The 13683-nt window shown below is 32.2% G+C and overlaps 1 protein-coding gene across 4 annotated transcripts in view; it reads right to left on the bottom strand.

The window, feature by feature from the left end:
• Positions 1-13683, bottom strand: part of LOC126866470 (tetraspanin-5) — a 123948-nt gene that overhangs the window by 11539 nt on the left and 98726 nt on the right. For 3 of the 4 annotated variants that reach the window (XM_050620074.1, XM_050620073.1, XM_050620076.1), the window contains 4 exons: positions 12132-12230; positions 9147-9275; positions 8290-8340; positions 4245-4355 (listed from right to left, as the gene is read on the bottom strand). In XM_050620074.1, the coding sequence (XP_050476031.1) occupies positions 4245-4355; positions 8290-8340; positions 9147-9275; positions 12132-12230 (390 nt within the window). The remainder of the gene's footprint in view (positions 1-4244; positions 4356-8289; positions 8341-9146; positions 9276-12131; positions 12231-13683) is intronic. The other variant, XM_050620075.1, reaches the window with a different exon arrangement.

The following is a 13683-nucleotide window of genomic DNA, read 5'->3' as shown; positions in this document are numbered from 1 at the left end:
TATCCATGCAATTATTCACCACTTTATAGTCGCATTTAATTTATTACTTCATCGATAGTAGTGGTATAGATGATACGTGTCAAGCCTAATTTAACCAGTGCACAATACAGCAATTGCCTGTAGCAGTAAAAAGAGGGAAAATAATTATTACGACCATTTGGCGTGACGCCCCTATACAATCTTTTTTAAAAAAAAAAGAAAAATAAATTTCAATTTGTTTTTTATTTATTTTCAGAATATTCTCTTATCCTTGTTTAACGCCTACTTATTTAATGTTATGAACTTGAGCGTTAAGGGTTTGGATATTTAAGAAATATCTTTTTATAGATGTAACATCGGTACTAACTGTCAGAATTCAACAGATATGACTTATGCCAGTATCTGTATGACTGACATCGTACGAGACAACGAGGCAGTTGCGCCTGAAATATGCAACCGTTTGCCGCTCGCATGACATTTCGTACGTTCCCTCAGACTTTTATTGTATACGCTAAGGAAGGAAACGTAATCTCCCGAATGTCATGATTATACAGCGACTTGGCCATAATTTATTGCGCTGATTATCAGACAAGGGAAACATATATTACATACGTTGGATTTTAAGTTTGCATAAGTGGTCCATTTGTTATATTGCCATAGAATATGGGGAAGCTACATGCATTAAATAAGCTGAACATAGATTGGTAAGCAGAGATCAGAAATAACAATTGGTTTTGAGAATTTTTTTGAAAAAGCTCATTGGCAAGAAGGTAATTTTCGTTTAAACAAAAGACTCGAGTCTTGAAGAAATTCGTTTAACAATTAAATGATTAAACGATATTAATTTTCAAGTAGTCCAGTTACGAATAACCATTATAAATGATGCTCAAGAGGATTTTGCTTATCGATGACTATTATCGACGGGAAAATTCCTTTTTGGTTACCGGTAACCATTATTCGTGGAGGAATTTTTTTTCACTCACCAAAAACCATTATAAGTGAGAGAATTTTTTTGATTACCGATAACCATTATTCGCGAGAGAATTTTCTTCGTCACCAATAACCTAATAATTAGTATTCGCTACGAAACCTTCTTTTGCTCACCAATATCTGTTTCCCGTGACGAATTTTTTTTTACTTATCGATAACCATTGTCTGTGATGAAATTTCCTTTCGATTACCGATAACCATTATCGATAACGGAATCTTTTTTCAGCATTTGTGACGTCCACTTTGGTCATTTATAATACTTATACGTAACCAAAACCAGTTAAACTAATCTGCCAATTCTTATGCTGCAACTTTTTCCGTTTCGGTTACGACGAAAGGTACACGTACCCTGTCGGTAAGGCAATACGGATGAAATTTATACAGACTCGATCTAAAGTAGAACTTTTGTTAGTGCTTACGCAATAATGTCAGGTTCGCAATAATTTTGCTTTCCTCGATAAATTAGTATAGTTTCTCAAATTTTTTAAAATATTCGTTTCCAATCGGTCTGTTTTCTATACCATGTACAATTGTACCGTAATACTTAACAAAATCAGTAGAAAATGATTACGTGTGAAGTATAGAAGCTAGCGTGGTATAATCTTGCAATTGAAACATTATCTTGCATTAGAAGTACTTACCGTTCTAAACGCAAATATACGAACTATAAATGTAAAACACGCTGTTTATCCATTTTACCACGTGCTTATTAAAATTTCCAATGTTCCTACATACTTACTTGCTTCGTTACGTAGCCACGTGTTTAGTTATATTTACTTTTCCAGCACATAGTGATCGTACATATTATTACAGAAACAGCGGCTATTAAAAGGTATATAAATATATGATAAAACAATGTGCTTCAAGCAAATCAAACAAGGAAGGTGAATAAATAATTTAACATACTTAGAACATGGTACACTTTACAGTTACATGCGACACCATGTTTGCAATTTGTTATTTCAACTAAGAATTACATCGTTCAAAAAGTTAAAACTTTCTCTTTCTGATACTTTTCTGAATCGCGTGTCATCGATAATCCTTTTTCAATATTTCTCTGCATAGGAAAAAGCCAGCACTATTTTTCTATCTTTAGCTTGACATCGGTCGATCATTTTCTTATTTTTCCAAAATGTTTTCATTCTCATTCCTCTATTTCAACTAACAAACTAAAGCATTGTACAGGTCGACGAGTTTTATCCTTTTATGTAAAAAAAAAAAAAAAAAAAAGAAGAGATTTGTATCGTTTCTAACAACATATGAAAATACGTCAGCCATGTAGCAAGTTTTATCTACGTCTTACGCCACTTTTTCTTTTACAGAAAATCCTCAACTAAGTAGACATGAACCCGAATATTTCACTTGCATTATTTATATTATGTTAACCAACGATTCGTTAGAACGTGAATTTCTGATCAGAGTAACATTATACAAACTGAATTTAATAAAAAGCTAGTACGTGCGATTTATAACTTTTACGATGCTCACTACGATTCAAAAATATTTTACTACGTTTATTTTACTCGTATTTACTGTGCATCGAATAAACGGTATCGGTATTAAATTTTCAATATATTGGCAATTTTTCACGATATTAAAATAATCTTTTGTTAGAAACATATTTTACTTTAATCCAATAGTGTAATAAAAGCATAAAAAAGTCAAGCTATTTATATAGCGTTTCCTCTGCTTGGTCATACATCGTTTTTTTCACTCCTTTATCAACTTCATGCCCGCGATATATCATTTTAAAAGTTACATTTCACCGAGCACTTTAATGCGAATTCATCTTTTGCGAGACTTTGAACGTGCCAGGACATACAAGAAATATTTTCCTCATATTACACCTATTTCTACTATCGCGAAGACGCGCCAAGTAAAATTTTGCGAATTACGCTGTGAATGTAAAAAAAAAGCAGGAATTTACGTTATAACGTAATTTTCCTATTCAATTTTTGTCAGACGACAAATCAGACGAATGTTGCATGTCACGATCATTGCATTGCAATCGAGAACTATGAAATGAAGCAATCGGCTCGTTTATAATTTATCAAAATTATTTTTACAATCTGTTTTATTATCGAATTTATTGCTGCTTTGTAAGAGACGGTATTAGTATACTTTGCAACTTCGCTAACAATATCAGTTTAATTACACAAAAGAAACGTATCTAAATATTTGCAGTATCAAAAAAAAAAAAAAAAAAAAAAAATAGAGAGATCCTATGGTTCAAAATAAGACGAAAATGAAGAATAACAAAATCGCTGGCTTCGTTTTCGAGAAAATCACATTAGGTGTACGTAATGTAGAACACGTCAACGATATCGTCACTTCTAACGACCACGATGATACAGGACTATGTTTATTTTTTGGCGGCAATTACGAAAAGGACAAGAATAGTGAAAAATCGGTGCAACATATTCGTCGTTTTCATCGGGAATACGACGAATGTACCTCAGGTGCGCGAAAGAAAATTAATATGATGGAATACAAGTTAAAAAAATGGAAGATATTTGCTCACTTGTCCTTTTTCTTTAAATAAATATTTATTCTTCTCAATAAAAATAGAGTGTTCTTTTCTAGGTATTTCATATTGGCTACTATCTTTATAGCTCGTCGCATTAGACGTATTTTATTTTGCCTTTCAATTACTTCGACACATTTAAGCTTCTGCATAGTTAACCATTAACGTGTTAATTTCGTTAGAGAAACGTCCGTTTCTCTTTTTGGGCAGCTTTAAAAACTGGGTGTTCCATGTTACACGCAGTTCCCTACCTTTTCGTAGTACATAACATGGACGCTTCATACACAAGTAGTTTTTTTTTCTTATTTAATATTTCACATTCACAATTTGTCCAATTTGGACATTTGGCAGAATTTTTTGGCTGTTTGATTATCATATGGGTGGCTACCCCCAGCGAGGTACCATCTTCGTGTTTGTTAGGTTATGTTCTTTGGGAATACACAAGAAGTTAGCAGTGTAACAATATATAGAAGTCTGTGTTCAAAACTAGAGAATAAAATAAAAATTCTATAGAATTAGGATTCTACTTTTACTTCTAACAATTTGTAAATATACATTAGAATTAAGATAGAATAATTCGTAAATATACGATAGAATAACAATAAAGTAATTAATAGAATAAATAGTTGGTTATCAATATATATGTATACATCGATCGATGTCCAAGCAATCGTAGAAATTGTATAAACGAAAAGAGAAAGTTTAAACTCTTATTTAGCACAGTCAGTGACACGTTTCAACGGCAATGTACCTGTAAGACCATTGTGCTGACAACAGTACCAGCGACAGGTACGAGATTCAATTCTAGCCATTCTTCGCCTGCTCTTAGACAGCCTCTCTCGTATATACTCCTCTCCCCAGTCTGCATTTACCAAGTGCAAACAAAATGATTGAAGAAACCACTATGAAAGTTTCTGCATCGAAGATTTAGGATTACGTTGTCGTGCCTGCGGCATGTTGATAACGCGTACAAACAACGATACCTTGCTTCTACATACGAATAGTACGTCGACCACTGTGCAGTCATCGAATTTCGGAATTCGAACATCGGAATTACGCGCGGTTGTTTAATTCTCTATCTTTTGGTTTTATATTGCGTTCATTAGACTACGTTCAGTTTGTTTAATTATACGCAATGGTCCGTAATTGATGGTAGAATTTTGGTACGAGGCGATTCTACGAGAAAAAATACGACAAAAATGTAGAATACAATTTTTCTGTACGACGGTCCGTTTCCGAGAAGATCGAGTTTGAAAATGTGACTAATTACGTACTGAACATGAATAAATAATCGACAGGTTAAGTGAGAATAAGTAAAAAATGTAGAACCTGATCAATTTTCAAATTCCATCTTCTCAGAAACAGAGCGCAATATGAAAATATTTAAGTGCATATTTTCGACTTACTCTCTCACGTACGATCATCCTGTACCCAATTGTACTATTATTTACGAACCACCTTGTATAAGGATTGCAGTTTCGAATGGCGTCGGTGACCGATCGAGAGAAAAGCGTGAAACATGAAATCTTTATTTTGGCAATTTGTGCGTGGTAATTACGTAGAATAGGCGAGGCACTTTACCGACTTCGACGGTGTTGAAATATTATCGACGTTCGGACTATTTTTTTCCCATACGTACGTATATTCTGCTCAAATTTAATTTCCGAGATATTCGTTAAAAATTTCAATTAAATCCAGATTACATTTCATTCTAGAGTAAGCCGCATTTTTTTACAGCCAATTTAATATTGTACAAATAAAGAAAAATCAATAGGTCATAGGTCATAGGTTGGGCTAAATTAATATCCGACCGCCATTAAGCGGCTGCCAACGCTTGCGTAAAATGATTTTCGATGAATCGATTGATGTACAGAATGTTGCACTTCGCTCTGATCTTCGACAGCTCGTAAATGTAACAAATATAGTTACTGTCACTGATAATTTTTGTTCGGTAAACATTTATTCAAAGTAAATTGTTAAATAACACGTAAAATATTAATCATACATTGTTTTATAACCTGAAAATTAAAGACGAGCGATGGTTGAATATATGGGAAAAGATATTCAAAATATCGATAAATATTTGACGATATATTCCAAGATTATCAAAATCGATTAAATGTCTTCTATTTTACACAAGTGCCTTGTGCGTTCGAAAGATCTAGAAAGGCTTCGTGAGGTTATTTCCTATTTTCTATGATAAAAGATTTTGGATAGATCTGATTTCCAAACGCAATTTCGAAAATTTTGATTTCTAAATTTGTCGATGGCATCGAACACTTGCCACGAACGTGACTCAACTTGAGAAAGTATGTTATACAGAATAGGAAAGCTATTTTAGAATGTAATTAAATCAAATTTATGAATAGAACGAATGAACAAATTCATGAAATGTATTTTAAATGTGTTTTATTCGTTTTTAGTTTATTTTTCATTTTTGACAGGAACTTTTGGAGGATCTCTTTCTAGTCAAAACACAACTTACAATAAGACGTACACATTTATAATTTATAAAATACAGTAACACGAATCGAGAAGGGCGAAATAACTGCTCTCTACTGGCCAAATTATGAAGCTAAATGAACAAGATGAATTGAACATCTCATAATCGCCAGATTTTCATAGTGATAACTCGAAAATCGCGTTATTTGAATCGCTTCACTTTCGTCGCAAGTGTGTGATATACCAAGATCAATAGTATGCCCTATCTAGCTGTCAAAACGCTCAAATATCTGGGAAAATACGAGTAGTATGAAAAATGGTTCAGACAAAATTTGTATATCTTTCGAACGTATCGATTGCCGAAACTGAAATTTCATATTTTGATTTCGCTCTTCTTCTCCAAAAATATTTAAAAAATGTACTTCGATTGGTAACCAATGGCAGAACTAAAGAAAACTTAAATTTCAATCGTATGCTAAATATGAAGTATAAATAAATATGCAGCAACTAAAAAGTACAATTTCAAACTACATGACAGATTTATTCTTTGAAACTAGCTATTATATAAAATCAAGAACCCTAGGAATTTAACAAAACATTTCATGCCTATGTATCTTACGTAGTTATTACGAAGTTAGAAAGACTTAAAAAGTTGAAGGGCCTCTAAAAAGATGTTAGATAGTATAAGATTCGAAACAGAAGATAAGACACTTGAAAACAAATCGCGAGAACCTCGTCTGTGATTTCGTTATCTTTGATAAAAAAGGACATCTGCTTTATCGAGGATTGATAATCTTGCAAACCACTCAGAATTTATTTTCACAGTTCAGTAAATAGCAAACAAACAATTTATAGAATATCTATTTATGCAAAATGGAAAGGGTAAATTATTTAGCATTGATTTATGAAACGGTCGGTATACAAATTAACTAACAAATTCGACGACACAGCGCAGGGACGAGCGAAATAAAAACCACATAGGACAAATGTTTTCCAGCTTTGCTTGAGAACTTCAATGTGTTCTGCATGTTTGTTCAAATTTTTGAATTTTTACGTTTATTATCCCAAAATGTAGCTATTTCAAAAGATTAATAAAAAAAGTAACATAAAAGTTGTGAAACCTCGTCTTAGTTTCAAGATTGTTTTATCTCCACTGTCATATTTTATTACAAAACTTCCTTCTTTAATAGCGAAGCTTATCTTGTAACTAGACATGGCAGCTACATTTAAAGATTAAAATTAAACTGTCAGCACTCGAGACAAATGAGAATCAGCAAACGAAAGCGTAAAAACTAGTGTAGTGTTCTGTCCATATTTTAACGAGTATAATAGCTCGTTCAAGCCTATTAGTTAGTTAGTGTAAAATATATGAAAGGCACTGATTAAGAAAAAGCAGAAATGAGAAGTTATTTTAAATGCTCGCAGAAAGAATGTAAGTAATGGTCACGGTAAATAAAGTGATGGTGAAAAACATGGTTTTAGAATAGATGAATGCAGTAATATAGAGTACAATTAATGGAAATATAATTTTTAAGAGAAGAAACCTTGCAAACACGACAAGTAGAAGTTTTCTTTGGGGGGGGGGGGGGGTCGAATGAAACAGCTAACTCTTATAAATAAAAGTCAGTTACTGAGCTTTTAATTTTTCAATAACTCTTTTTCTGTTTTACGTTTACTTTATACGTTAGTACTTTGATTCTGCTGCAAAAGTTCCCTTATAACAGCCATTTTGTATGCCAAAAATTGTGTAAGATTATATACATACTTTTTAACAAATATTTTAGAGGAAAGTATGAAAGCTAGAATTATGTTTTAATTAGCATTATTTAAAAAGTTGAAAGCAGAATGAGTATAAGAGAGAAAGTAAGTTGTGATTTTTATAGATACAGTTATTTCATTTTACAAACAATGAGATTGAACAAAACAATATGCAGTTAATTATATATATATATATATATATATATATATGCTTAGAGTTCAGAGTTTCATTTTAAAAAGAATATTTTGTATTTTCTAAATCGCTTTGAGCGGTTAAGCAGTTTGAGCACTGAAGAGCAGTTTGAAAACATTCAACTTTAACTGTTTCAAAGCAAAATAAATGTCTCGCTTGAACTAAAACTCTCTTGTGCTTCTACAGAACTAAAAGTTTCCTATTTATGCAAAAATGTATAGGATGAAAGTTTCAGTAGATGCACTTCGTTTTACAACTGTTTTTTCAAAACACGACAGTTAAAAAATTACTGTTATTTCATGTCTACTTGGACATTTGAACAGTTTCATTCGATCCCTGCTTTCGTTATAATAATACAACGTTTAGTGTTAAAGGTAATATTGAATTTGAAAAAATTACTTACGTAGCTAGGTTTTCTAACATCATAGCCGCACTGTTTATTTTTTATAATTTCCTGAAAACATCGAAGGAATGATTAGGAGACAATATTCTGAGATATAAACTTACTAATAACATTTTTATTTCAAATACAGTGAAATCTTGTACTTGTTTATACAGGGTGGTTGGTAACTGGTAATACAAACGGAAAGGGGATGATTCTACGCAAAAAAAGAAGTCGAAAATAGAGAATAAAAATTTTTCGTTTGAGGCTTTGTTTTCGAGAAAATCGACTTTGAATTTTCGGTCGGTACGCGTGCGGTACATTATAACGGATCTCACTGTAGATCGTTGTCTCGATGGAAAAATTTAAAAAAAAGAAAAAAAATGGAGAAAAATGTCCATGGTTCTATGGCTACGGTTTCTTCAGATTATTTCCTAAATTGAATACGATAATATAATACAGGGTAGTTGGTAATTGGTGGTACAAACGAAAAGGGGATGATTCTACGCGAAAAAAGAAGTCGAAAATATAGAATACAAGTTTTTTTTTTAATTTTTCCATCGAGACAACGATCTACAGTGAGATCCGTTATAACGAGACGCGATAAAGTGTACGCGTACCCAACGAAAATTCAAAGTCGATTTTCTCGAAAACAAAGCCTCAAACGAAAAATTTTTATTCTCCATTTTCGACTTCTTTTTTCGCGTAGAATCACCCCCTTTCCGCTTGTACCACCAGTTACCAACCACCCTGTATATTGTAGAAGAATCATCACTGCAGTTCGCATGCAATTAATTCTTTATTTAACAGAGGTAAGAAATTCTTTTATTGCAAGTGAAGAAAAAATATACTAATGTGACATAAAAAAAAAAACTTACATTTGGCTTTCGTTTACAACAGCTAAAAGGCACGCCGCATGCTTCCCTCGAGCCAATGTCGCTCGACGAACAATTGAAATAATTATTGCGATCCCAGTCTTTAGGGCCCTCGATGCCGCAACACTGTAACTGTAAAATACGGTTGCGTTAATTGAATTACACTGTAATTTAATTACGCAATTTAATAACACTCTATTTCGATTACATATTAATTCAATTACGTTCAATTGTGTTGTAATCCAATTACATAATTTCAATTACGCAATTGAATTGTTTAATAGAATTACAAAATTGGAATTAACGCAATTGAATTACATAATTTCAACTGCCGTAATCGAATTATATAATTTGAATTACGCAATTGAATTACAAAATTTGATCGTTACTCGTCGTATTTGCAAAATGTTACTAGTTCTAACTTTATAATTGCGACAACGTTATGCTGAAACATTTTCTCTTAAACGAACATTAATCAATTCAATTAAATCAAATAAATCCGATGAACACGTGTTGCTTTCGTTTTTTAGCAACTACGTGCCACCAATTTCATGTTCTTTAATTTGTTATGTAGTTCGACAAGTATGTGCAGCGTATCGGTATTTAACATGTTGCTTCGTGTAACAGTATTTTAGTGTCTAGCACTGAATAATACAAAGATGAAAGAAATAGGAATCTCGCCATTATAAATAAAGTCAGTATTAAGGAGGGGAAAGAACAAAAGTGGAAGACACAGTATCAATTTGCTTAGTAGAAAGAAAGAGAGAGAGAGGGAGAGAGAGAGAACGTGTGAAACTGCTGTTCAAAGAGCTTCGTTAAACTTAAATGCACGTTCTTTCTTCACGCTCAGTGAATTCAATAATTTTCTTCGTATCATTTCGTGAAACTGTGAAACAAAGCGGTGTTTATATCAAAGAATGCTTTATAAAAACTGCACTGTGATCGAAATCATGATTTTTATAAAGTATAATAGCGTAGAAAAGTATTTTAATTAAATAAAGATTGAAGATTCGTTTTAATTAACGTCATAAATATGAGAAATATTGAATCAGTAATTTCGTCTTAATTAATCAATTAATTAACACATGATTCCCTAACATGTATGATAATTTAACTTGGAATAATTAATTAATTAATTGTAATAATATTATTACTGAAACTCTTCATTAATATTAATACAATTATCAGTATTATATTAAAGAGACTTATTATTTTATTAATGATTCTATTTTAATGAAATTACATTTAGAACGTCAGAAGTATCGAAATAATATATTATACTATTTCAAAAGTTTTCGTCCTTCTTGCAATCGTTACGAAATATACATTTCACTTGAATAATAAAACTCTGCTGCATACTTTTATGCATATTATACCATTGTATATATTATTGTATATATTATACTAAATGTCTTAAAATTGAGACACGGCTATCGTGAGTTCGTAATTAATTTAGTAAAATTTCAAACGAATTTGAAAATATACAGGGTGGTCGGTAACTGGTGGTACAAGCGGAAAGGGGGTGATTCTACGCGAGAAAAGAAGTCGAAAATATAGAATAAAAATTTTTCGTTGGGTACGCGTGCACTTTATCGCGTCTCGTTATAACGGATCTCACTGTGGATCGTTGTCTCGACGGAAAAATTAAAAAAAAAAATTTTATTCTATATTTTCGACCTCTTTTTTCGAGTAGAATCACCCCTTTTCCGCTTGTACCACCAGTTACCAACCACCCTGTATATACAAGTTGCAAGGTATTTATTAGAAGTGCACATTTCACAGTGCTGAAACTTTAAGTTGGGTTGTCTCCAGGAACTGCTTCGTGACGTTCCTCGCGTACAACTTGCTATTTTCTATTTAATTGCAAATCGCGTAAGCTACGGAACACTATCGACGAATAAATACCTTATATTCGATCTCGTCTTCTCTTAACCGACACTCAATACAATATCGTGTCAGGACCATAGGCTTGTTCTACTTGTGCGAGACACCCTGTATTGTAGCTTTTAAGGAACGTTAAGACGATCGATATTATTGTCAATATTTCAAGCTTCTCAACATCGTGGTATGTAAGAGACCGTCTAATGTAGACGATCGATATACAGGGTGGCTGGTAACTGGTGGTACAAGCGGAAGGGGTGTGATTCTACTTGAAAAAGAAGTCGAAAATATAGAATAAAATTTTTTTTTAATTTTTCCATCGAGACAACGATCTACAGTGAGATCCGTTATAACGAGACGCGATAAAGTGCACGCGTACCCAACGAAAATTCAAAGTCGATTTTCTCGAAAACAAAGCCTCGAACGAAAAATTGTTATTCTATATTTTCGACTTCTTTTTTCGCCTAGAATCACCCCCTTTCCGCTTGTACCACCAGTTACCAACCACCCTGTATTATTGTAATCGATCGTCTGAAGATGCCTGTAATGTCGAGATACTAGAAACAGTGACAGTAATATTGATCGTCTTAACGCACCTTTACATGCTATAATACCGAAGTACTATGTAGGCATTTCATTAGATGAAAGGAAATGCATCGAGAACAGCGATATGACGGTCTCTCATGGATAGGAATTGAACTAACGTAAAGAATAGAGGATTGGAATAGTAGTATAACTATTGACAGGATCTGCGAAACTGAAGCGACATAGCAACGTTTCTATTGAAGTGTCACATTGCTTGTCAAAACGTGAATCGATAAATTCTATCAATTAAATTAACTAATTAATACAATTATTTAATCAACTTTAGTTAACTAATTAATCAACACAATTAATCGTTGCGTATGTACCGATTATAAAGACAGTAAATTGTATTAATCTGAATATTAATGAATTAATTGTACTGATTAATTGTATCGATAGATCTGTATTAATAAATGAAATTAGTTCACAGATTGTTACATTAATAGAATTTATATGCTGTTTTTAATGTAATAGAAAACGTATTCCCTTATCTAATTGGACAAATAACGATATGACACGTACCCAATCCTCTTGAATCCAATCGATGAGATTCTGCTGATCAGGATCTTCTCTATAGTGGATGATGAACGCTTGGAAACCGCCAGTGGCTTGTGATTTTATCTGTATACCGAATCAACGTATTAATTCTATGTTTTGCGATAAATTACGATCGATAAAATGAATCCGAACACGATATGAACGGTATGTTGAATCTTTGGTTAATTTGTAGCACATCAACATTTTCAGGAGAATTAAACCATTTTATCCTTCTAATTACTGACTTACGTGAACAATCATTTGTGCATTCCTTTGTGAGAATAGAAATTTCGTATGAACTATCGAATACGATGAAATTAACATTGGAACGACGAGTACATGAACTCAAAACTCAAACTTTGCGTGTTATGTGCTTAGCACGTTCTGTAGTACCAAAACGAAACTTATTTTTAGAGAGTCATTTCAATTGTTAGCAACGCCAAAAAATGTTAATCGTGTCTTCATAATTAAAATATTGAGCTTTTGTTAACTCTTTTAATTTGTACGAATATAAAGCGCCACATACTTCCACTATAAATATAATTTATATCACGAATAATAAATAATGAATAATTAACAGTAAGTGGCAAATAATAAATAATAATCTACACCGTAAATTAAACATGCAAATATTGATGAAATGCCACAATTAGGAAAAGCTGTTATTAATTGCACACGTTGTTTTTTGAGCTATATATAATATCGAGTTATATTTTTTGTTTATTAAAAACAATTCACAGAGATTGAAACAACATTATAAAAAGGGCATATCAAACGAAGATTCTTTTATCATATACTTCAAACAAACTTTTAAATTTGCATATTATTTTTCCCAATGGAACTAACGTACTGCAGTTATTGTAGATATCCAGAAAGAATGGTAAAAATAAATCTTTCACAGAGGGGAAGCAATATTTAAAGTACATAAAATTTATTTCCTTTTTATCGTCCATAACTCTGACTGTAAATTACGTTTACGCGTATTCCATGTAACATAGATATGCGGATATTTACTTATTGACTTATTCCACTGGAAATCATCAAGTAGCGAAGAGAGATTTTAAAGTTTTACGATATAAAGTCATCGTTAAGTTAAATTACTTGTTTCGACGTATAGTTAAAAACAGTTCGAATACAATACAGTGTTTCGAATTCACTTTACGATCCGTACAACAAACAGAATTCCAAGATTCGTGTAAACCTGTTTAGACAAAAACCTAGATGAAAATGTCAGACTTAAGTATAATATATATGACATTTTCGTGTTATTCTTGGTTACAAAATACATTGGTAAAGTTACTACAAAAGTTTATGCGACAGTTTATATAATAAATGAGTCGCGCCAAGAATATATAGGAAACTATTCATCATCCTACACCAAATGATATTAATATAATTTTATGTACACGAGAAAAATATTTACGAAGCTTTTATAAATATGAAATTTATCAAGTTCGCTCGCGGAGAAATTTCTTTAATTTAAAGGACGTAGCAACAAATAATTCCCAAATACTTACGAAAGAGAAAAATACTTACG

Source organism: Bombus huntii, chromosome 6, assembly GCF_024542735.1.
Source record: "Bombus huntii isolate Logan2020A chromosome 6, iyBomHunt1.1, whole genome shotgun sequence".
Classification (NCBI taxonomy): domain Eukaryota; kingdom Metazoa; phylum Arthropoda; class Insecta; order Hymenoptera; family Apidae; genus Bombus; species Bombus huntii.
This window is presented reverse-complemented; position numbering and strand designations above follow the sequence as displayed.